Source organism: Protopterus annectens, chromosome 10.part0 (assembly GCF_019279795.1).
Source record: "Protopterus annectens isolate FY-2018-M chromosome 10.part0, PAN1.0, whole genome shotgun sequence".
NCBI lineage: Eukaryota > Metazoa > Chordata > Ceratodontiformes > Protopteridae > Protopterus > Protopterus annectens.
In genome coordinates this window covers 1,645,380,355-1,645,406,846 of record NC_056744.1, presented here as the reverse complement: position 1 = coordinate 1,645,406,846, position 26,492 = coordinate 1,645,380,355, and the positions used below count along the sequence as shown (strand labels likewise).

At 42.9% G+C, this 26,492-nt stretch overlaps 1 protein-coding gene across 1 annotated transcript in view; it reads right to left on the bottom strand.

Annotated features, from left to right (window-relative positions):
- LOC122814359 (integrin alpha-X-like) overlaps nucleotides 1–26,492 on the bottom strand; it is an 845,034-nt gene that overhangs the window by 252,489 nt on the left and 566,053 nt on the right. Inside the window, exon 8 of the mRNA XM_044086945.1 lies at nucleotides 14,849–15,002. Coding sequence (XP_043942880.1) covers nucleotides 14,849–15,002 — 154 coding nt within the window. The remainder of the gene's footprint in view (nucleotides 1–14,848; nucleotides 15,003–26,492) is intronic.

The window sequence follows — 26,492 nt, the reverse complement described above, 5'->3', positions numbered from 1 at the left end:
CCACTCGTGAGGCATAAGAATTGTTCTGCTCAATCTGTCTGCTATGACGTTGGACTCCCCGGGGATGTGCGTTGCTACCAGAAACCGTTGAGACAAAATCGCCCATTGCCAAAGTCTGAGTGCTTCTCGACAGAGGGGATAGGATCTTGTTCTGCCTTGCTTGTTTATGTACCACACCACAGACATGTTGTCTGTTTGAATTGCTATAGTCCCCGTGGGAAGAGAGCTCTGAAGGGCTTGCAAAGACAAAAGCACCACCCTCATCTCCAGGACATTGATGTGCAGGTGGCATTCTGATTGTTGCCAAACACCCTGGACTGTCCTGCCCTGATAATGTCCCCCCCACCCGCTCAGGGAGGCATCCGTCGTGACTGTGGCAACTGGAGGGGGGAGAACAAAAGGTCTGCCCTGAAATTGATGAGGGGAGACCATCCACCAAGAGAGGTGTTTCTTGCAAGATGGGGTTATTACAATACTGTGTGTCATGGGTAGCTGTTGAAAGGACCACTGGGAAAACAACATCTATTGAAGGAGCCTCATGTGAAAACGGGCTAGTGGAAGTAAAAGAATCGCCGCAGCCATGAGACTCAAAACTTTCAACACTAGCTTGACCTGAACTTTGTTGGATTGGAACAGGGGCTGAACATTCTGCCTTATGTCCATCACTCTCTGAGGTGGTAGTGTTGCAGACATTTCAGTGGTGTTTAATACGGCGCCTATGAAGTTGATACATTGACATGGCGACAAGGAGGACTTTGCAAAATTTATAGAAATGCCCAGACTGTTGCAAAGATGAATGATGTAATCCCTGGCTATTATAAGACCCTGTCTGGTGGTAGCGGAAATGAGCCAGTCGTCTAAGTATGGAAACACCTGGAATCCTTTCTGTCAAAGATGAGCCATGACCACTGCCATGCATTTGGTGAACACCCGGGGGGCTGTGGTGAGACCAAAGGGCAGGGCTCTGAACTGAAAATTACTGACTCCCAGCCAGAAGCGGAGGTACCTCCTGGAGCACCTGTGTATCTTTATATGATAGTACGCGTCCTGGAGGTCTAGAGAGCACATCCAGTTGTCTCTGCCCAGAAAGGGTAGAATGGACTGCAGTGTAACCATCCGAAATTTTGCCTTTAATACAGAGTTGTTTAATCTGCTGATCCAAAATGGGTCTCCACTCTCCTGTCTTTTTCGGTACCAAAAAGAACCTGGAGTAAATTCCGGATCCTAGCTGATCTGCTGGAACGGCCTGGATGACTCTTTTCTTTAACAGCTCTTTTATTTCTTGTTGAGCCTGACCCCTTTGTGTGGGTGGTACATCTGGCAGCGGTTTTGGTGGTTATACCGGAGGGGAAAGGAAGGGAATTTTGTAACCCTCGGATATGATCTTCTGTACCCATGTGTCTTGGGAAAGGGATTGCCAGGTTTCTGGGTACAGAGATAATCTTCCCCCGACTGCCTCCGATGGTGGACAGCTGGGCAGCTTCTCAGGGATGCTGAAAGGGTTGGTCAGGGAACGATTCCCTGGAACCCTGGTTCTGAGGACCCCCTCTGCCCCTGGGGTGGCGTCTGTTATTATTTCCCCCTCTGCCTCTAGGGGAAATTTCACCACGAGTGGCAGGTGCGACTCCCTGAGGTTTACGGAACCACATCTTTCCCCCCTTCTGTCCCTTAGGGTAAGGTCTAGAAGGGGTGGAAAAACAGACTCCCACGGCAGAGAGAGTCTTACCATCTTGCTCGCATCTGGTGAGGGTATTCTTCACCTGGAGTCAGAACAATTCCGAACCATCAAAGGGGGTGTTGGTGAAGGACGCCTTGAAGGGGTCGGCAAAGTTACAGAGCCGCATCCAGGCATGACGTCTGAGCACAATGCCTGTACCAGCGTCCCTACTCGCTCCATCGGCTGCATAAGAGATAAGCCGCATGGAGGAGTTGGTAATAGAGTTCAGGGTAGCCAACTGGGAGTTTATTTTGTCCTTAAACCCCACAGCAGAAGGATCCTGTACCATTTCACCCAGTTCTTTGAGAAGGTCTCTCTGAAGGCGGGTGAAATGACATAAGTAGTTCAGCGATCGCATGGAAAAGGTCGCTGAAGCAAAGGTCCGCTTGCCATACCTGTCCATAGTCCTAGACTCTTTATTAGGAGGATGCACAGGTACAGAAGGATCAGCCAGTTCCTTCTTAGTGGCTGCTGCTACCACCATAGAGTCAGCTGAAACACCCTTGGTAAGGAAGGATTTATCATCAGGTGCTGATATAAACTTTGAGGGTCTCCTAGGGGTGGGTTCTACTGAATTAGGAGCTGCCCACGCCTTCCTAGCCACTACCTCCATCAGTGGGTCAAAAGGGGGAGACACCCAGGATGTGGAAGGGCGAGATCCGAAAGCGTCAAGGTAAACTGACTCGTCCTCGGAAGGTTTGAGGGTGGACCAATTTCCCCTCTGCCTCAGGATTTCCAAGATGTCTGAAAATGAGACATCCTCAGAGGGGGATCTGGGAGAACCTTCCGAATCCTCCAAGTCAGTGTCCGACGTGACCGACTCGGGGGAGTCTATGTGCTTCCTCTTGCACTTTCTTTTCCGAGGGGGTTCCTCTGACGCCTCAGGGGAGCCCTCGGAAGAGGAGGAGACACCCACAGTTGGTACCCTACGCTTGGGATCTCTGCTGTCGGGCATGAGAGGATGGGCAGAGACTGTAACAGGCACTGTAGAGGGAGGAGCTGCAGAACTGAGCCTTGTAGTGGACACTGGGTCCAGCACACTCCTCATCATTTCAAAGGCTCCCCCATCGGACACCAAGGGCGGCCCCGGCTCTGACGAGATCAGAACCACCCCCGGAGCCAACAGGGAAGGCTCCGAAAATGATGTCGGGGCCGAACTAACCAGAGCCGAAGCCCCGAGAGGTAGAGCGGGGTTGGACAAGAGTCCGATGCCACTCGCCCCCTCGGAGCCGACAATGGAGTCCCGGCGCCTGGACCTCTCCATGGTCGGAACCAATGAATAGGTCGGAGCCGACGACACCGGAGCCGAAGGAGGAATGATTGGCTCCGATGTGGGCAAGGCCACAGTTGCGAAGAACTCCAGCTTCGAGCCCGAGAGATGAGTCGGAGGAGGAACAGATGGTTGAAAGGATGGAGTCACAATCTGATGAGATGGACTCTGGAGCATCTGGGCTAGTGCCTGAGACTTGATCAATCTACTGACCACCCTCTCGATGTCATGGTCAGAGAGCCTGGACAATCTCGAAGAGTGAGTCCTATGACTCCGCTCCGATAAAAGAGGGGACTTCGGAGCCGACCTAACTGATTCTAGGGATGGCGACCTAGAGCGCTTGCGCACTGGGGTCGGCTCCGATAAGGAATTCGGAGCAGACGGTACCTTGCTCGCCTCGGAGCCGGCTGGAACCGAGGGCGGAGCCGATGCGGTAATGCCAGGCCTCGACTCAGGAGCTGGAGCTGAGGCTTTGGCTGGTTTGGATGATTTCCCCGAACCAGACTTGGACGGGGAATCATTGGGCTTAAGCAAGCCCCTCAAAATCAGTTTATTACGCCTTTCCTGCAGGACCCTTGAACTGAATCCATGGCAAACGGAGCAAGAGTCCTGCAGGTGTAAAGACCCTAAACAATAGACACAAGAAGTGTGACCGTCTGTCAGAGACATCTTCTGACAGCACGAGTCACACTTCTTGAATCCTGAAACTTTCTGATCTTTCGACATGGTCTTGTGAAGAAAACACACACAAACCACACTCACCCAACTTTAACTAAGAATTAAGCTAAGGGGATTGTTGAGAAATCCACTCACACACACACAGACAAACTGAGGGGAGGAGGGGATTAATGGAAGCCCGTATGCCCAAAGATAAAATTAGTTTTAAAAGAGGGGAAAAAAAGAGCCTGAGATAGTCAAAATTATTGAAAGACTAGTGGGGTCTAAAAAATGACTAAACTAGGGTAATTAATAGAGAATTAAACTATTTTAATACACAAAATATCTCACTGACCTGAAGCCGGTAAAAGAGCGCAACCTCGTAGCTAAGTGGCAAACGAGATCTGGGGAGTTAGCGCATGGTATTGTGGGAGTTAGGGCTGCCTCGAGCCGGTAAAAATAGCTCTCGAGCTAAAGTATAGGCTGAGTCGGAGCCAAAGTCAGCTCCGATCCCATCCAGCAAGAATGAAGGCGAGAATGACAACTTAACATAAAACAAGTACCTTCAATAACCTCAAATGCACACAGCACAGGTAGCACCTGCCATGAAGCATACATCCCAGAGTCACACTGTTTCAAGTCAAAAGTCCAACAGGCCAACCTCTGCACAATCCAATATCCTAGTTATAAGTAACTCCATAGTGAGACATGTTAATGTAATACCAGACTGTGTGAGAAGAAAGTCACAGTCAGTTGTCTATCAGGTGCCAGGATTGCTCATATCACTCAGGCACTCAAGTCCTTGCACTACAGGTGCATATGTGACGCAGTCATACTGCAAGTGGGTGACATACCTCCCTGGACTACATGAAGAGAGCGACATTATTGAACTCTTGAAATATGTGTCAGAAGCAGGTATGAACCTAGCCTTTAACAGCATTTTACTTTCACCAAGAATGATGCTGCAATACAAACAAAAGGTTACTGATTTCAACAATTGGCTTAGTTTCTGGTGTTATTTAAGGGGGGGGGGGTCAAATATATATATATATATATATATATATATATATATATATATATATATATATTAGCCTGGGAGGAGACCTACATATGCTGAAGTTTCAGCATAGCTTTGCCAAGGACAGCCTGAACTTATCCCCCAAGGCTTTTGCATACTGGTAAAGAGCTTGTCCACCCCCATAGTGCCATTTTTAGGCAACATCAGTCGTCAAAAGCTTCCAACATACCAAAATAGAATTCAGACAACATAAAGGAACTATTCTTCATTGCTAGGAGGCTTAATAAAAAACACCTCTCCTTACAGACACTCCTTGTCCTAGAATGCATTCATATATGCATCAGCACAGAGACCTAGTTCAAGACCATTCTGAGCTCCACATCACTGCAAGGTTTCAAAGCATACCATGCATTCATGTCTGCTGAACTAGATGAAGGTAATAAAGGCTGTGGTGTCTATAGATTGTTTTATCTACTTATCAAAATTCTAAATATCCTTATTTAAGATGGTGCTGCGGTAGCGTTGTCGCCTCACAGCAAGACGTTGTCCCATTCGATTCTCAGCTAGAGCGTCTTCTGTGTGGAGGCATACGTGAATGGGCGTGCCTTCGTTGAAGGTTGTGCGTCAGGGCTGGTAACTCGGCATGTAAAAATCCTCTACCAAACATTAGCGGACCGGAGTTCCACTGTGGCAACCCCTAACCAGGATTAGCCAAAAGACACTATAAGATGTTAACTCTTCCATAAACTGTACATTGAAATTTTTGCAACTAACATACTACCAATGTAGTACATACCTGTTACATTTTTTTATTTAAAGTTTTTGTGTTTATTAGCATGGCTCCATAAGTTCTAAATATATTTGACTCTCTTACTAGAAGTTTTATATTTTTAGACATGTGTACCTATGCTGTTTTTGACTGTAACACTTTATTGTTTGTTCTTCTTAATGTAGAGCTTTTCTACTCAGGCCTCCACTGAAAATGAGTTTTTTTCCAGCCCAGTAGATCATCCCAGTAAACAAACGTAAACTAAAATAAATAAAAGTTCACCTCCAGACTTGTTAGGCTAAAGATATGCAATTTCTCTATGTCCAACTTACCACTTACAAAATCCCTTATCACATCATAGCCAGCTATAGGACACCCTCTTTGTGCCCCTTGGCCCATACTTCTACCTGATGAGTGTGGAGTCCCTATGATTCAGCCAAATAACATTTTCCTAGGGAACGTCAGCTACACCTCTATATATATATATATATATATATATATATATATATATATATATATATATATATGTGTGTGTGTGTGTGTGTGTGTGTGTGTGTGTGTGTGTGTGTGTGTGTGTGTGTGTGTGTGTGTGTGTGTGTGTATCCCCTAAAATGTATGCCCAGAGATTTCTGGACTTCATAAATAAAAACTCACTAGATCAGCTAGTCTGCACCTCAGCTAGGGATGACAAAATTCTGGACATGGTTCTCACCAATATGTGATAGCTCTGCACTCTAAAAACTGAAACTTCCTCCCTAGTCAAATTGGACCATATTCACCATAAGACTAAAACTGGAAGCATCCTCTAATAACTCTGTATTCATTGATTATGTTAAAGGTAATCTCCAAAAGTGAGTGACAACCTGGCTAAATTCAACAACCCCTTCAAACCTGATGAGCCCTCTGTGTATGCAGAATACGTCACTGCCAAATTCCATGCACATGTAATTAGCTGCATAGATGCATCTGCCCCTCTCTGAAGTAGGTACAATACCAAATTTAAAACAACCCCCTGTGGTGGAACCTAAATATAAACCGGCTCAACAATAAAAGAAAAAACGCATTGCACATAAAAATAAATGTAACTCTTTTGATACAAAAAAGCTCTTGTTAAACTTAGCAGGGAACTCTGGTCCCTGATCAAATCAACCAAACTGAGATATGAAGTAAAAATAACCAACTAGGCAAAAGACAACAACAAAACATTCTTTAACTATGTTGGAAACCTCAGAAGCAACACTCAGCGCTGCAAAGAGCAAATAGTAAATAATATAATATACTTAGCTCCAGAGAAGATAGCAAATCTACTAATGGATAAATTTAACTCTAACTTCACCCCCCACATTACCAGATTACACAGCAACATCCATACCAACCTCCTCAAATCTCCCAAGACCAAGTCTTCAAAGCAATATATAAGACAAAGAACAGTGCTTCATTAGAGCCAGATGGTATACCAGGATGTCTACTGGTCAGCCTGAAAATGAACCTATCATCCCCACCCCAAAAGGCTATTCAGTAATTAGATAGCCTTAAAACAAGCTTTGTGTCAATAGAATGGTGGACAGCAATAATCACCCCCTGCACGAAAGTGGGGAATCAATGGACCCAGGTCATTTTAGATCCACAAGTCTGACCAGCCTTATCTGTAAGCCTATGGAAAGGATCACTGTGGAATTAATAAATAAGTACAGAGGCAACCTGCAAATGCTTAGGCCAAGCCAGTTTGGTCTTGGCAAGGGCATTTCTTGATTGACATATTCGAGAAGTTTATTGAAGCAATGGTTGAGGAAAAATAGGTACACACTGCATATACAGGATAGGCAGCTCTACCTTCTCCAAAACACCTGTCACTAGCAGTGTACCTCGGGGTTCAGTCCTCAGGCCACTCCTCTTTGGCACTTACTTTTTAGAGGTCAAAGTTAATGTTAATGATTTGTGTGCGACAAAGTTTGCAGATGACTGTAAACATGGTGCTATCATAAACTCTCCAGAAGACATGAAAATTCTCCAAGAGGTCCTTTCCCAAACAAATAGCTGGTGTTAAAACCATGGCCTAAAAAAATACAAAAAATGTATAATATTATCCTTCAGCAAGTATGATGTCCCTTGCAACTATCACATCGACAACATACTCCTGAAAATTCATCCAGTACTTAGGGACCTGAGAAACAGTGTAGACAATGAGCTGTCATTTGATCACCATGAATCTACTACTGTAAAAAAATTAGAAGTTATGTACTCACCATAACGTTCCATCTGAGTAGGTGGATTCATTTGTCTGCAACCTGTGGGTCTTAGATCCGATATCGGATCCGAACCGGCAATAGTTTCCAGCTTATGGATCCGAGCTCCTAGCTCCTCCCCTCACCCATAATGCCCTGCTAACCCTCCATGACCTCAGATCGAGTTTGCCCTGCATAAACTACCCTTACAAGAAGGTATCTTCCCCATACAGGAAACTGATAAGGCCAGGGGGATAGGAGGGCGGGATGGTTGCAGACAAATGAATCCACCTACTCAGATGGAATGTTATGGTGAGTACATAACTTCTAAATCTGAAGTAGGAGATTCATTTGTCGGAAACCTGTGGGACAGAGTCCCCAGCTACCTGAACCTTGGGTGGCCATCATGGAAGAATATTCCGGAGCACCGCGGAGCCAAAGGATGCTCTACCCCTAGAAGTCACGTCCAATTTATAGTGAGATAAATGTATGAGATGAAGCCCAAGTGGCTGCCGAACAAATATCATCCAGAGGAGCCCTGGATTTAAAGGCCACCAAGGTCGAGACAGAACGGGTAGAGTGAGCGTGAACTCCTTCCGGTGCGGGCCTCCCAGAGGCTTGATATGCCAAGAGAATACACTGAGAGATCCAACGTGACAGGGAGACTTTGGAGATTGCTTTTCCTAAGTTGAATTTGGCAAAGGAGATGAACAGCTGGTCGGATTGTCTATGACCAGCCATCCTGTGAATGTAAAAACGAAGCTGCCTGTGAACATCCAATGAGTGCAGCTTGTATTCTGCCTTGTTCTGGTACTTGGGAAAGAAAACAGGGAGATTAATGGACTGGTTAATGTTGGCTTCCGATGCTACCTTTAGAAGGAAGGAGGGATTGATCCTGAGGTACACTAGGTCCGGATGAAAAATCAAATACGGAGGCTTCATAGAGAGAGCTTGAAGCTCCGAAACTCTTTTAGCTGATGTGATAGCTACCAAGAAGGCAGTCTTGAAGGACAGGAATTTAAGATCCACTGATGCCGCAGGTTCAAAGGGTGGAGCGGTCAAGGCCTGGAGAACTAAGGAAAGATCCCACGGGGGAACAGCCTCTTTAATGGGGGGTCTAAGCAAAAAGGTGCCTTTGAGAAAAGCTTTGCAAAGTTTGGCCGACATTAAAGGCCCTGAATCATGCCCCACATGGTAATAAGAGATGGCAGCCAACTGCACTTTGACTGTGGAACTACTGGCGCCCTTGTGAAAAAGATCAGTAAGGAAATCCAGAACTAAAGGAAGAGGAGCTGTAAAGGAGTCCAGGTCATGCTGCTCCACCCAAATGGAAAAACGTTTCCATTTACTGCGATATACCTTCCTGGTAGACGGCTTGTGTGCCGCCACCAGGATGGCTTTAACTGGGGAAGAGATACCGGGAGTCCTAATTAGGAGTGGAACTGGAGCAGCCAAGCAGTCAGCTTCAGGTTGTCCAGGTTCGGTATTGGTAGATTCGACAGGTGCGAGATTAGATCCGGTATGGGATCCAGAATCCAAGGGGGATTCACTGAGTGAGACCAGAGGTAGGGGAACCAAATCTGGCGAGGCCAGAATGGGGCAATGAGGATCATTCTGCACCCCAACCGAGATGCTTTCTGTAACAATTGTAGCATTAAGGGCAGAGGAGGATATGCATACAGAAGACCGGGTGGCCAAACATGCACCAGAGCGTCTCTCGGAGAATCCCCTGGGGGGGGGGATTAGAGCGAAGAAACTGTCACACTTGGCGTTTAAAGGAGAGGCAAAAAGATCGCAGCAGGGAGTCCCCCATTTTGCGAATATCCTTTTCGCTACTTGTAAATTGAGAGACCACTCGTACGGGGAGAGAATGGTGCGACTGAGCTTGTCTGCTAGGATGTTGGTCCCTCCCGGAATATGCGTTGCGATAAGAAAGCAGTTGGTGAAGATCGCCCATTCCCACACTCTCATGGCTTCTCGGCATAGAGGGTATGATCTGGTTCCCCCCTGTTTGTTGATGTACCAGACCACTGACATGTTGTCTGATTGAATCGCAATTGTCCCAATGGGGAGGAGGGCCTGAAGTGCCTGCAACGCCAGAAGCACCGCCCTCATCTCCAGAACATTGATATGCAGGTAGGTCTCTGAATCGTCCCACGTGCTTTGGACCGTCTTGCCTGCAAAATGCCCCCCCCCCACCCGAGGCGAGATGCAGCCATGGTCACTGTGGCGAGAGGGGGGGGCGTGCAGAAGGGGCGACCCTTGAGTAGGTCCGGGGACTGGAGCCACCACAAGAGGGCCCTCTTGCATGCCTTGCTGATCCTGATGGGGTGACACAGAGGGAGAGACAGGAAGGACCATTGAACTTAAAGCGTCCATTGTAGAACCCGCATGTTCAGGCGAGCACAAGGAAGAAGAGTGATCGCTGCCGCCATAGATCCTAGTGCCCTCAGGACCAATTCCGCAGGTGATGAGTTTGACTGAAGGATGGCCCGCACCTGGAGTTGTAGATTTCGAATTCTGTCGAGGTGAGAAAGGCCCTTAGTTCTCTGGTGTCTATTCTGGCTCCTATAAATTCTATAATCTGAGTAGGGGCCAGATTGGACTTTTCGAAGTTCACGGCGATGCCTAACTTGGGAGCCGGGCAAAGAAAGGAGTCTCTTGCTAAGCAGAGTAGATGCCTTGTTGGGGCAGTTAGGAGCCAGTCGTCCAGGTACGGAAAGACCTGAATCCCCTGGAGTCTCAGGTGGGCCGCAACCACTGATATTACCTTGGTGAACACCCTGGGGGCTGTGGTGAGGCCAAAGGGGAGGACCCTGAATTGGTAGTGACTGGCTCCCAGCCAGAAGCGGAGGAACCTCCTGGATCGTCTGTCCATCAGAATGTGGTAGTACGCATCCTTGAGGTCTATAGAGCACATCCAGTGGTTCTCCCCTAGGAGGGGGAGGATAGACTGAAGAGTGACCATCCGGAATTTCTCCTTGGGAACTGACAGGTTCAAACGGGAAAGGTCTAGAATCGGTCTGAGGTCCCCCATCTTTTTTTGCACCAAGAAGAACCTGGAGTAGAACCCTAATCCGAGCTGGTCTGGGGGGACGGGCTGGATGGCTCTTTTTGCCAGCAGATGGCCAATTTCTGCTGCAGCAGCCTCCCTCTGATCGGGTGGTACATCGGGGAGGGTCTTTAGCTTGGGGACACGAAGGAAGGGGATCTTGTATCCTCTGGATATAATGCGGAGCACCCAGCGGTCTGATGTAACGGACTCCCATGCCGCTAGGTGTTCCAAAAAACGTCCCCCGACTGCCTCCAGAGTGGAGCAGTCGGGCAACCCCTCAAGGTTGCTGCGTGGGCTGTTCAGAGAAGGGTTTCCTGGGCCCAAAATTCCTCGGAGACCCTCTGCCTCTGGGGCGGCGTCCACCCTGTCCTCCTCTGCCACGGAAGGACTGGTTGTCCGGAGCAGGTTGGGATTGTTGCGACTTCTGGAACCACATCTTCTTCTGGCCCTTTTGGTTCCTAGAGTAGGACCTCTGGGGCACAGAGAAGCGGACTCTGACGGCAGACAATGTCTTCCCGTCCTTCTCGCTCTGAACAAGAGTGTCACGAACAGTCTTGCCGAAGAGAGCAGAACCGTCAAAAGGGGGCGTTCGCAAAGGATGCCTTGAAAGGCTCCGCAAAATCACAGTGTCGGAGCCAGGCCTGGCATCTCATAACTAGGCCTGCTCCACTAGCTCTAGCGGCTCCCTCGGTAGCATGGGATAGTAACCGCATAGACGTATTGGTGATAGATCTAAGAGTGGCCATTCGGGTGGAGTGCAACTGTTTGTCCTCCGCCGACATGGACTCTGGGGGGGATGCAGCGTATTCTTTAATAAGATCCCGCTGCATCCTGATAACATGTGCCATGTAGTTGAGCGCCCTAACAGAGAAGGTCGCTGAACTAAACACCCGCTTCCCTAAGCGGTCCAGCATCCGAGACTCCTTGCTCGGAGGATGGACTGAGGGGTTCTCCTGGGCGAGTTCCCTCTTAGTGGCCGCCGCCGTCAACATGGTATCTACTGGGGGTCCCTTACACCAATGGGAGCGGTCTGATGGCGGGCTCAGGATCCTGTCTGGCCGTTTGGGGATTGGTTCCACGGTGTCCGGGTCCTTCCACGCCCTGGTGGTAATAAGGTCCACAAGGTGGTCAGCAGGATGGGACACCCAAGAGGTAGATGGGCCCGCTTCAAATGCCTCCAAAAACACGGACTCGTCCAAGGTAGACTTTGGGGCAGACCACCCACCTCTTATCCTTAGCATTTCCATGATGTCTCCAAAGGAGACATCCTCAGGGGGTAATCTTGGGGAGTCTTCCCCTTCCTCCAAGTCCGTGTCCTCAGTTAAAGACTCGGGGGAGTCCACGTGCCTCCTTTTGCACTTGTGCTTGCGGGGTGCCTCCTCGGGGGGGCTGTCCGAGGAGCCCCCGCCAGCAATATCATGTTCCAGTGGAACTATTTGGGACAATGAAGCGGGCTGTCCCACAGGCCAGGTGAAGGAAGCCTGGCCCAGAGCAGATGGAGTGCGGGATGGAGCCGAAGCAAAGGCCAGGGGTCCGGATGCCCTCAACAGAGCCCTCTCCACAACATCAAAAGCCGAGGGGGAACCACCTTCCACAGCTGAATTCGAAAGTCGGCTCCCACTCGGATCCGAAGAAGGGATCGGAGCCGGTGCCAAGCCCCTCGGATCCGAGGGACCAGTGCGCTCTAACACAGATGGAGCCGAAGGCACACTGAACCCCTCGGATCCGAAGCTCGGCCCACGGCTCCGAGAGGTCAGATCCGACAGACTCGAGGGCAGGGTCGGATCCGAAGTACCCAGTACTATCGGCGCCGACCCACCCCCCGCTCCAAGGCTGCCTGGCTCCGAGAGCTCCGAGCCCGGATAGCGGGTCGGAGAAGGAGCAATGGGCTGAAAAAATGGGGTCGAGCTCCCCCCCAGAGGGGGGGGGGGAGGCAGGAGCACTCCCATCTGCATCTGGGCCTGGATGAACCTTCGCATCATCCGGTCCAGATCAGCATTGGATAAGCTATATGTGGATCTCGAAGAGGCTACCGAGGTAGGCCTTGAGTGCCGCCTCGATAGCCTCGACGGAGATCGGGTCTCCTCCTCCTCAGGGCCCGGGGAGAAACAGGGTGACTGGAGCCGAGGAGGAGGAGATCCAGTAGCTGAAGCAGCCGGAGGAGAAGCCCGCTTAGCTGGCGGGGCCGAGACGGAGGTCTCGGCCCGCCGCTTATGGTGCTTCTCTCTCCACTCCTTCTTCCTGGCCTCCCTCTCCTCCGACCCTTTGGAGGGAGTTTGAGTCCCGGGTGGAGGAGGGGGGGCAGGAACAGTAGACACTACCAGGGTAGGTACTACCGGAGGGGCGGAGGCCAAAGCCGAATCCGGGGGCAAAAGTCCCGCCAGGACCAGCTTCGACCTCCGCTCTTTCAATGCCCTGGGGTTGAACGCTGCACAGATTGTACAGCCCGAAGTGAGGTGTTCAACCCCAAGGCATCGAACACACCGAGTGTGGCCATCAGCCGGAGAGAGCTTATGGCCACACTTGGTACATTTGGAGAAAATAGCCTTTGGGGCCTGAGACATCTCTTTTTTTTTTTTTTTTTTTTTTTTTTTTTTTAAACAAAAAAGATTTTAAAACAAAAAGGCTAAAGCACACACACGCAGGCCCCAAAGAGACACACACACAAACACACTCTACGCTGCCAGCGAGGGGAGGGAATTATACAACAAAAAATATATATATTACAAGGGAAACCTAACTCTTTCACACAAAATTTAAATTTTTAAGCAAAATTTACAACTCTAACTCTCAAAAAAAAGCACTTAGCTTGAGGAGCTCAAAGGACCCAGCCTTCCACCATGCGCGGCAAACTAGATCTGAGGTCATGGAGGGTTAGCAGGGCATTATGGGTGAGGGGAGGAGCTAGGAGCTCGGATCCATAAGCTGGAAACTATTGCCGGTTCGGATCCGATATCGGATCCAAGACCCACAGGTTGCTGACAAATGAATCTCCTACAACAGATTCCTTTTTTATTGTGCAGTTTATTAGTATGGGTATCGTCAGGGGATGTGATCATTTCACTGTATCCAGCACTTATTAGACCAGCCATTGAGTATAATGCCCCCTTTAATATGTTTCTGTCTAAACACGTGACACAATCTGAATGACCACAACATCTTGCCAGGAAAATCAAGGGTCTAAATCAAGAAAGGTACTTTGACCATCTCAAATCCCTGTTCCTCTTCTCAGTATCTTACATCCTCAACCGCAATCAATCCCACCATTTTGTACCTACTGCACACATCCACAAGTCTGGATGTGTTATAAACACCTACTGAAGAGATCTTAATTTCTTTTGCAACATAAATTAACACATTGGAGGAACGGATATGTATCACAGAGAATACATCTTCTCTGTAATCATCTTCCTCTTCTAATAAAATAAAGCACTATATTCAAGAATAATCTGAACAAATGAATGGGAAAGTGCTAGTTCACTCTTGGTTTGACACATTTGTCCCTTATGGATAGGGGTAATATGTAAATATTTGCCCATTTCTGAGATATTCATACTTAAAATATAAGGGTTAAAACCTTCTTTGGAATGCATGGCTAGGCTTCTAAGCATCCTCATGGATAAACAGCCTTGTACATATGAACCCATGAACCTATGTGTCCATCCTTCTCAGAGTGTTTCCTCTACCTATATGTATTGATGTTTCTGTTGGGGTCACCATATCTATCAGATTCGTCCCAAATGATGTAATCAGTGCCATAGAGAATTTATTTGTGTGACTGTCTATTTTTTATCAACTATAAATCTCAGTGTTACAAATTACCTTAATGGGAAGATATGAGTTAATCTGGAAAAAAAAAGTTTTAATGTTTTATTCTAGGGAGAATTCTGAAGATCTGTTTGAGAACATGAAAGGAAAAAAGCAGCAAGTGCAAATAAGAATTTAGACCCATAAAGAAATTATAATTGCACTCAATAATTTATTAAAAGAAGAAATCAATATTAAAATCAGTATAAATACCAACAACAGGAGGCTATTGAAAAACACAGCATTTTCAAGCAATTTTAAACAACAACAAAAAAAAAACACTTGCAAGGCATCTGGCGCTTTAAACGTATTATTTATTAATGCACATACCCCAATTGCATATCGTGTGATGTTTTTGTTGTTAGCTTTTTTAGCTACTTCAGCAAATGTAGGCTTAGCCCCAATATTTTCACCATCAGTGACTACAACCAGGACTTTACTTGCTTGAGGACGGTTTCCATTTGTTTCAGTGAAGACATTGTCTCTGTTACAAAAAAAGGAAACATTTACTGTACTTTTATACACCTTAAATTTCAAATAAATGCCAAATTCTGGGTAAAAGGAAGTCAGTGGTATATTGATTCTGTTTGTCAATAATCCAGCAACCCATCTCAAGACAAGTGATTCAAATTCCCGCTCAACCTAGCTTGCAAAGAGAACTTAAAGACTTAAAAATATTTCTAAATCATTAATTAAAGAAAGGTAAAATATTACACTGTAAACACTTGTCCTTAACATGCAGTAATTTTAGTTAAACTTTACTCCCCCACACCTGTGTGTTGTCAAAATGTCAATGATCTTTCAAATCTTTAACAGTGCTTTAACTTTAAGATAGTTTGTGCTCAATACAAAATACATCATACCTCATTTGAATAGATAAAGGTTGAAATAAAGAGAAAAGAAAACAGTATCCGTTCATAGGTTGTGAAAATTATTTGTGGCAATTTGTACTAAAGACACACTGTATGGCCTGTCTTCAACAAGGTACCAACCACAATCCATAGTAAAACGCTTTATCTAAACAATCCAATATGGTTCAGAAATTAAAATAATTTTACTGAAAAAATGATTTCCCATTATACCTATATGGGTAAAAAAACAGATATAGGAGTAATGATACTGACCCTTGGGGTCACATAATAAGCTGTCAGGACATTTACACTGACCTACCCTTGCACTTTATAACTTATACATTCAGATATTAATAATTCAGAAGTAGTAAATACGTCAGAAAAACTAATACCTCAGTCACTAACTGAAGCAGAAGGTACTAGACATGTACTTGATTTTTAACTGTGGTTTATCACAGATTTAAAAAAGAGGTGCAGAAGATACTGCTGTTGTAGTTTGTCACAGCAGCACTCACATTCTATTCCACTTGTCATTGTTATATTACACAGTATTGTATGGCAATATTATACTTGCAATACTATCCCTATTTTTAAAAATTACCATCATAAATAATTAATGAGACTGAGATTACCATTTCCTGGAATACTTACTTTCCTCTGAGGTATTCCAGTCTCGGAGCTGGTATAAATAAGTTACACATGCAGCAATGATAATGTATCTGCAGTACTGTCAGTGTGATACTTGTAGTAATGACTGTGTGATAAATGCAGTACTGACAGTATTATGCTTGCAGTGATGATTGTGTGATACCCGCAGTACTGATAGTGTGATACTTGCATTGATGATTGTGTGGTATCAGCAGTAGTGACAGTGCGATACTTGCTGTAATGATTGTGTGATATGTGCAGTGCTGACAGTGTGACACTTGCATTGATGATTGTGACACCAGCAGTACTGGCAGTGTGATACCTGCAGTGATAATTGTGTAATACCTGCAGACTCACAGTGAGATACTTGCATTGATAATTGTGTAATTGCATGATTCCTGCAGTACTGACAGTTGATACTTGCACTGATGATTATATGATACCTGCAGTACTGATGATGTGATACTTCCACTGATGACTGCATGATACCTGCAGCACTGACAGTGTGATATTTGCAGTGATGACTATGTTACATCTGCAGGTCTGACAGTATGATACTTGCAGTAATAAGTGTTTGATATTTACAGTACTGACAGTGTGATACTTGCATTGATGATTTTGTGGTGCCTGACATACTGACAATGTGATACATACATTGACGACTATCTGATACCTGCAGTACTGACAGTGTGATACTTGCATTGATGATTGTATGATATCTGCAGTAGTGACATTGTGATACTTGTATTAATGATTGTGTGATACCAGTAGTACTGACAGTAGGTTAATTGTATTGATGATTTTGTGATATACCTGCACTACTGACAGTGTGATACTTGCAGTCAGGATTGTGCGATACCTGCTGTGCTGACAGTATGATACTTGCAGTGATGATTGTATGATACCTGCTGTATTGATAGTGTGATACTAGCACTAGCACTGATGATTGTGTGATACCTGCTGTGCTGACAGTATGATACTTGCAGTGATGATTGTATGATACCTGCTGTACTGATAGTGTGAAACTAGCGCTGATGATTGTGTGATACCTGCAGGACTGATAGTATGATATTTGCATTGGTGATTATGGATACCAGCAGTACTGTCAGTGTGGAACTTGCATTGATGATTATGTGATACCTGCAGTAGTGACACTGTGATACTTGCATTTTTGATTGTGTGATACCGACAGTACTGATAATGGGCTAATTACATTGATGATTGTATGATATACCTGCAGTACTGACAGCATGGTACTTGCAGTGAGGACTGTGTGATACCTGCTGTGCTGACAGTATGATACTTGCAGTGATGACTGTATGATATCTGCAGTACTGATAATTCGATACTTGCATTGATGATTGTGTGATACCTAAAGTACTGATACTGTGATACTTGCATTGATAATCATGTGATACCTGCAGTACTGACAGTGTAATATTTGCAGTGAAGATTGTGTGATATCTGCAGTACTGATAGTATGATACTTGCAATGATGACTGTGTGATACCTGCAGTACTGATAGTGTGATACTTGCTTTGATAACCGTGTGATATCTGCAGCACTTATAGTTGATACTTGAAGTAATGATTGTATGATACCTGAAGTACTGATAGTGTGAAACTTGCAGTGATGATTATATGATATCTGCAATATTAACAGTGTGATATTTGCATTGATGATTCTGGATACCAGCAGTACTGACACTGTGATACCTGTATTGATGAAAGTGTGATACCTGCAGTACTTACAGTGTGATACCGGCATTGATGATTGTGTGGTATCTGCAGTACTAACTGTGTGTTACCTGCACACATGATAGTGTGATATCTGTGGTGATAACAGATGACCCATGCAGTACTGAAGATGTGATATCCGTAAAAGTGACAGTTTGATACTTGCAATGATGATTGTGTGATATCTTCAGTACTGACAATGTGATACTTGCATTGATGAGTTTGTGATACCTGCAGTACTGATAGTGTGTTACCTACAATAATGGTAGCTTGAAGCCTGCATTACTGGTAGAGTGTTGTGCTACTCCTCTACCATCCCCATGTATTAAAAACAGATTGACAACTGCCAAAGCTCTGTACAGCCCACCATGACCACAAAGTAGTTGGTTAGTTGATGAAATTGTGCCATTTTATTTACAGAGTAGCATTCATTCAGTTACTTCACAGCATGTAGGTAGTACACTGAAATTTATCAAATCACATAATCCTTTGGAACTGGACAACCCAGGTATTCAATTGGTTATGTGTGCTTAATTTTAAGTTGGAAAACTACTTTTCCAGCATTTTCCTGTTCTTCTCAAAATGTAAAATGATTACTGCCCTGCACGGATTAAATACAGTCATACATAACACTTGTTTTATCCCCCAGAGTTCCAGATTTTGTCTGAACATACGACAAATAATACTGAGCTATTTGCGAGGTTTTGAGAAAGATTTCTATTCTTTGTGTGCAAATTATTTGACTCTAAGGTAAGCATTTTATGTATTACATGTGTACAGTGCTGTCATGGAATGAGTCTTTAATTTTAGCTAGACATTATAGCTTATCTTCATGGATCCTTACTTCATTTCCCCAAGTCTTTTGGGTTTCTGATACCATGACAAGAATGGATCCCATTCCTAAGTCAAAGTATGATTAAAGTTTATGAAATTAGTATTGTTTCAGTCTTTGATGTTAGTCAAAAGTTTTCTTTGCAGCACTTGCAATGTGCCCAGAACTGAATGCTTCTGTATTTCATATGGAGTTGCACGTACCACTAGCATATCTAATTAAGACTGTAAATACTTTTTTTATAAGACACATTGTTCCTGCTACTACTGGAAATGTATGGGTATTCTTCTTCCATGCTGCCATTGTTTCTGTCTGCAAATCCTGGTATTTTATGACTTTGTGCCTCTCTTTATGTAAGACACTATAGTCACTGAGTGTAGCAATTTCAGTGATCAGTGCTACTTTTGCCTCATTTTCAGGGACCTATATCTGGTTTTCTCTCATCTATTTTTTTGAACATTGGTAATGGGCAACCCCATTTGATATAAACTTCATCATTCTCTATAAGGCTTTGTGGCTCATACTTTCAGTGCTTCTCAGCACCTTCAGTATTGTAATGTTTGTGCAATCAGTGCAACCGTCTTGCCACATTATTATGCCTTTAAGTATATAGGCCTTCTGCCATTAGTGTATCACACCCAGCAACAATATGTGTGACTTTTTCCAGTTCTGTTTTACAGAACCTTCAATTATCTGTTTCTCCCGCATGTTCAGTGGACTTTGCAAACCAATGTGTCCACTATCCTGGGTCACTAATATTAAACTTTCATCTTTTGGTTTAAATTTGCCTCTCCTTAACCATTTCTGTGTCAGATCCTGATTGGCATGAGGTTGTTTGAGAAGTTTTCTGTACTTGCAACTATATTTCTACCTTTTCCACGTTTTTTGCCTTTCCATCTGATCCTTCTTCTTATATTCTTTCTTTTGTTTTGTGGCACATTCAGTTGCCGCCTTATTTTTGACTACTTCTGGTTTGGTTTCTATTCCCTCTTGACACTGATATGCTTCTGCTAAACTAAGCAGGTAAGTTATCTAAAATTTGCTCTCTTCGTGTTTCAAAACTTTCACTATGTTTGGATCTGGTGAGATCAGTAGATATGTATGCAGTCCTACAACCACAGTTCTATATGTTTAATCCTTTTCAAGGAGGTCCATACCTCCTTCAGAAAGAGGAATATATTGTCTTGCTATACACTGATTCTTATGTCTCATTTGATGTGTGAAGCATTTTTATTGTTTTCCTCTCCAACTAATCCAATACCTTTTTGGCCCAATCACCCCAAAATTGTAAGTTAGAACACGAAGAACAAATTGGTTTATAGCTTGGACTTTGTTCCTAGACATCAGGGCTCTTTTCACTATTAATTTCAGTCTTCTAAAATATTCCTTACTAAGTACTGTTCGCATTTGGTCATGTTTTATTGTCGATCCTTCATCAATTCCCAAATATTTATACATTCCCTCCTGCCCAAGTTCCTTTACATCACATTTCTGCCCCCAAACTGATATTTTCTTGGTACTTTAGCTTTCCTGCTTTAAATATTGCTTCTGCATATTTATCAAGACCAAATGACATTCTATATCATATGAAAAATGTTGACCACTTCCAGTTGTGCTCTCAGCTCCTCATCTGATGAACTACACAGTCTTAAAACATCCACGAAAAGGAGATGAGAAGTCTTTACACTTTGTTGTTGTCTAGAAGCCACATTGCCAAATTACAACCATGACCTAATCTGTTAAGTAGACAACTTAATGGGTTAAGGGCAAGACAAAATAGCAGCAGTGACAAATACTTACTCTGGAATATCCCCTTTGAATGTTTATCCCTGGGATAATAATTTGCTCTTTATCATGGCTTAGATGCAAAGTGGTTTGCCACTGTTTCATGGTCACTGTAATGTAATTGATCAATGTACAGTGTATCTTATGCATCTGTAAGCACTCCTTTATCCACGAATATGGGATGCTGTCAAATGCTTTCTTGTAATCTATCCATGCCGTACTTAGATTCTTCCCCTTTTACAATTCTCCATTTTGACTTTATTTATTCTTTTGTTACTCTTTTAAATTGTTGTTATTGAGATTTCTTTTTAATGACTATAAACTCGGTCAGCATCAGTTCCAGTATATAGTTTATAAATCGATGGAAGGAAGGTTATTGGTCTGTAGTTTTTAGGATAGCTTGCAGGTTCACTCTTAAGGAGGAGTATCATTTTTCATGTTGTTAACCAGGTTGGTGTGCTTTCAGGGTGTACATATAAGAAGTTCTTACTCAGGGCTAAATCGTTGTGTAAAGATGTTAATATGTTTAGCCAGAAGTTAGGTACTGCATCTGGGCCTGGGGTTTCCAGTTAGGAGTTTTTCTTAATTTTGTTTCAGTTTCTCTAGCCATTACTTCATCCCATTTCATATACTGTACATTTGAAATTCTTACTGTTTATTTTTCTTCTTCAATTTATTCATCATCTTTGTTATGTTTTACAATGTCTTCATAGATATTTCTCCAAAATGTGTCTATTTCTTCTTTTCTGGTGGTGCTTCTATTCCTTTTGCTTTGTTTCCCAGTTCTCTCTAAAACTTTTAATTGCTTATTTTGTACTTTTCCTTTATATTTATCTGCATATTTTCTAAGCTTTTCTGCCTGTGTTCATATCTTTACTTTATTATTTGCAATAGTGTACGATAGATCCTGGTCTGTTTTAATACTTTACATTGCTTTTATCACATCTTTCTAAATATGTTTGTCGATCTATTCCCTCTTCTATACTTTTCTAACAGTGACACTTCTTGCCTTAACTGCTGTATAGTTTTCTCTAGTTGATATTTCCATGAAGGCATTCGATTTCTTCCCTTCCTTTCCCTTACTGCCCTGTATTTTTTTTTTGTTGGTAAGAATTTATATGTTATAAATTTAGCTGCACAGTAATATATCCTATTTACTTCTGTTATATCACATGAATTTCTGTTAATGGTCTTGATTACTGTATATATTGGTTTTATCAGACTTCTAACATTTTAGGTCTTACTAACTTACTGTAATGTATTTCTTTCTTTCATCAATCTTAATATGTCTATCCATCTCTATTAAATCAATCAACTCCTCCCTTAGATCTTTTTCTGCCAAACTGAGGTCACGTTCTTTATTCTCCATTTCCTGCAGGCATTATACAGAAAGTTCCAGAACATCTTCCTGTGACATATTCTCTTCAGCTACATCCTGCGTCATCCATTATTCTTTCATATGGGAACTCACTGGCCTATTACTCCACAACACTGACTGCGTCAGGGCTGACACTGTTTCTTGTTCCTTCCCTTGCTATGCAACTCCAACTAAACTTTTGTACTGGTTTCCTACTGATGTTTCTAAAGTATCTTCATATGGCAACTGATCAGATGGTTCTCATTCCACCTGCTTTTCTTTAATTTGGGGACTCGCTGTGCTATCATGCTGTGATGTTACAAGAGTTGGATTTTCTACACTAAATCCTTCAATTCACAAGTATTAAATAACTTCAGTTTCTGTTTCTTTAACTTATTTTCTACTTCCCCCCTTTGATTTATTATTTTTTATATTATAAATGTTTTCATAGCCACATGCCTTTGCCTATATTTCTCTTTAAATATCTTTGATGCCACTTTTTTATTGAGTAGTTTTGTTTTCTCATGACCATATTTCCTTTTCAGATGTCTACCACTCCTCCTGTTTCTCCTTACTTTGGGGATTCATTGTTCTATCATGTTCTGACATAATCTGTGTTAGACTTTGTACACTAAATCCTGAACTTCGCTGGTTTCACTTCACAGGTATTCCATAATTTCAGCTTCTGTTTGTTTAACATCTACTCTACTAATCTGTTCCACGTTCTCCCTTTGTGATCTTATTTTTCGTATTGTGAAATTTTCCATATCTGGGTGTCTTTGCCTGTATTTCTCTTCAAATATCTTTGGAGATGCGTTTTTGTATTAACTAGTTTGGCTTTCTCCTTTGCATAAATATTGCACCATATCAGATCTCTCTTTCCCATGTCCATGTTTCTTTTTTATACCTTTCAAAAATCTCTAGATTTTGTTCTTTATATTTTTTCACTTCCTTAGTCACTTTTTCCAAACATTCCAAGGTTTCTTGGACTATATAATATACTTTTTCATGAATATGTTGTACTAATGAACAAAAATTTGCATTTGAAGCTTTTGGCAGCTTTCCTTGTGCAAGTATTTTTCTTTCCTCTAACATATCTTTCAATCTTTTTTGTATATCTTCTATCCAGAAATTCTGGGCTTCTTGCATAATAGTAACAATACGTAATTTCTTTCTTATCCTTAATAGACCGCTCTATCGTCTTTATGGATTTTTTTTGGCCCGTCAGTTTTTGTGATTTTTGTGGACTATTACTTCCTTCTAAAATGGGGGGGGGGGTATGGGGGCATCCCTCCTCTGGGCCTGGCCTAGCCCCATTGTAGGAATGATTCTGTGTCTTGTGCATTCTACACTGTCATTTTTCCAGTCCCAGCACCAGTGTGCCTACCAGGATTGGACACTATTTTATCCTGGGACATGCATACCCAGCTGAATTTAATTTTTAATGTATTTCTATCCATGTTATATACTATGTAAAATAGTCTATATATCAGTACCATCTTGGTGAGATTTTGTAAAAACAGATTCTACCTTGTGAAGGTACTCACCAAGATTTGAGAATGAATTCAGTTCCAGTAATACTGCTCTCCTCTGCTTGCTGTTTTATCATTTCTCCATTTGGATTGACTCTCTAAGGTAAGCATTTTATGTATTACATGCGTACAGTGCTGTCTTGGAATGATAAATTCATTTTGACTAGACATTATATATAGCTTATCTTCATGGATCCTGACCGTGATGGTGGGTTGATGTTGCTTTTGAAACACGCATACTTTTATTTTAAACACACTAGTCAAGTCCTTCCAACATTTAAACTGTAATAAACACAAGGTCTGTGCAATTTTACATTTGCTTTTACTGCTATGTATATTTACACAGATGTAAATAATTTATTTATTTTGCAATGAAAAATCTACACATAAGATCAGTGATTGCATGTACTGCCACGTAGATGTTTCAGTTTATCGGTGCAGACACTGAATGTTGATAGCCTTGGGTTAGTTCAGGCTTGTACTCTGTTTACTTATTTTGCTTTTCTGACTATTTTTTGGTAAAAGGTTGATTTAAATTTGCATATGATATATCTATTCACTGTTGAGTTATTTTTCTCTATATAGTTTTATTCCTTGCCTGATGACTGTTATCATTTCCCTATAGTCCCTACACTGGGAAAGAGACTGTCATCCAGGCAGCTATCACTGTGTTTTCTGCTTTGCTCTAGTATCATTACCCTGCAGCAGCCAGCACAAGCTGGACTCCCACAATGCTTGACCTTTTAATCCATTTCCCATTTCCATATAGCTACAACACACCCACAAGAAACCTCTGCTATGGTTGGAAACTACCCTGTCTCCTTCTCCCCAAGATGGATGACCCTGTGTTAGTTATTAACTCCCATCCTTCCTGGCACCTCCAACATCCTCGTCACTAGTTGATCGCAGGTTTCAACTCTGAATTTTGTAACCATATATATAAATGTCACATTACAGAGATGACTAGATGGACCCTTCTCCCATCACGCGTGCATATGTTCAGATTTGTTGAAAAGACTAGGGTTATGGAAAATTTGATCACATAAAGTTCACTGGTTTTATTTAAGTAATTTACTAATCTAGTAGTCATGTAGTTGTCACTTAAATTCTTATTTAACAAAATGGGTAATTTTGGAAAATAACTTCAGTTTCAAAAGTCCACTACCTTAATGGGAAAGGTCATCTTCAACTAGAAAGAAGAGAAGTACATAGTGGTTTGTACGTTTTAGTAAAGAATAGACTGAAATTCAAGGCCTACAAAGAGAAAGTCTGCACTAAATCAAACAACGCTGTCAGAAGTATATTTATGTCATAAAATCTGTATGTTTCAGCATCATACTTGCTTGGTATAGAAATCTACTTAGAAATGAACTTTAGTTATTAGTGTTTCTTCACTTGACATGGCAAGCTCAGTATAGCCGACATTCAGCGCAAACCTGTGAAGAAAGGTACCACATAAAATAAGGATAAATGGCATAAAAGCATTTTATAGAGTTAGTGAAACAGTTGCTTTCAAGCAATCAACACAGATAATAGTACAGAAAATTAAAGTCATATGTAAATAATCAAGGTTGTTGAAGTCTATAATTAACAAATGCAGTAAACTAAATTAGTAATGTTAGTCCTAATCCACAAAGTAACTTTCTTCATATGGGTTTTATTTTTTTTTTTTGCTTCCTTGCCTGCTAACCATCAGTCACTTCCTATTACACTCCAGCCCATTTGTTCCTTTCATACTTATTAATTGTCCAGATTTTCGCCTCATATTTTTGGACTTTTCCTCATAAAATATGTGGTTTTCTAGCAAATCATTCAGATGATCTGAGGACTTAAGTCACTAAATAATGGCATACATTTGAGTTTCAGACTTTATATCCTTCAGAAAAAGCATGCTAACCCAAATCCTTCTATTCTAACAGCTTTCTAAGTTTATGAGAGTAATATTTAAAATCTGTCCCTATTTATGGGCCTTTGTCCCCCCATTATGTCAGGCTAAGAGGTTGAGAGGTATGGTTTCCTTATAGCAACAGCTGTCTGCTGCCTGATTTCAGATTCAACCAGAGGGAGACATCATTGGGGCATCCATGAAGGTTGCTTGTGTCCTGCCAACACCTCACAATGTGTTCCTTATTCACCACACACAACAGGGCTGCATGCATTTAAGGGTGAGATCCAAACTGTCCCCAAGCAGGAGAATTACCCGACTTTGGCCCCATTCGCCATGTCATTGATGAGCTGCAACTCAGAGGTACTATCTATTGGCATCACTGGGGGATCCCACAGTCCCTTCCCTATCTCAAGCATGTTTCCCTTCATGAGCTGTGAAGGCTACTGGTTTGGCAGTGTGCAGCACATGACTGAGATCACATACGGTGTGTAGCACACCCTTTCATGCAATGCAGTGTCATTCTTACAGCAGTCATATTGTCTCTCTCTGCCCTAGGACACAGGCTACACAAACTGCCCATTCCCCTTTTCAGCTTCCTCAGTGCCCAAGCCAGAAACTGAACCCCAGGTCATCTGGGTTCCAGTTAGGGCTTTATTCTTCTGCACTACAGAGATGATAAATGTATACAGTATCTAAAGACAAGCCCACCCAAAGTTATGGGTCATGCATGCTGAATACCACTGCATTTTATTCTGAAAGAAACAAAGCTAGTAACTATGAACCTGTTCAGTTTGCCATCCATTTCCTACTGCAATATTAGCTTATTATTTTTAATGTAACAGGCAATTTATCCCTCAAGGGCAACAGGCACTTTATTTGTAGATGAAACAATAAAATATAAAGCTGTTTGCTAGTGGCAACCTCTTCATTAGTTACAGATATCTTTAATGTGGAAGTATTTAGGTGACTTTTACTTCTGCAGAGATTGTGCATATTTACTGATACTGGTGGACTGTAGAAGTTTAAGCAGACTTTTATGATGGAAATTTCTGAATTGAGCAGTTTTGTCATTATTGCTTTATGCATTTTGTTTCATTGCTTATTGGAAAAATGTTAAAAACAATAAATTTAAAACACACTCTAACAAGTGTGCTGCATTATACAAGGAATATAATTTAATAGAGTCGGGAAGGTGTATCAAAGAAAACATGTATATTTCCTGTGCAAGGGAACTATGATTTTAAAACAAACCAAATGTAATCTTTATCTGCCACTGGCCAGATGCATTTTCTTTGAATGTGGATTTCAATGCTGTTTCAATGAATGAGTTTCAAGGGCAGAGAAG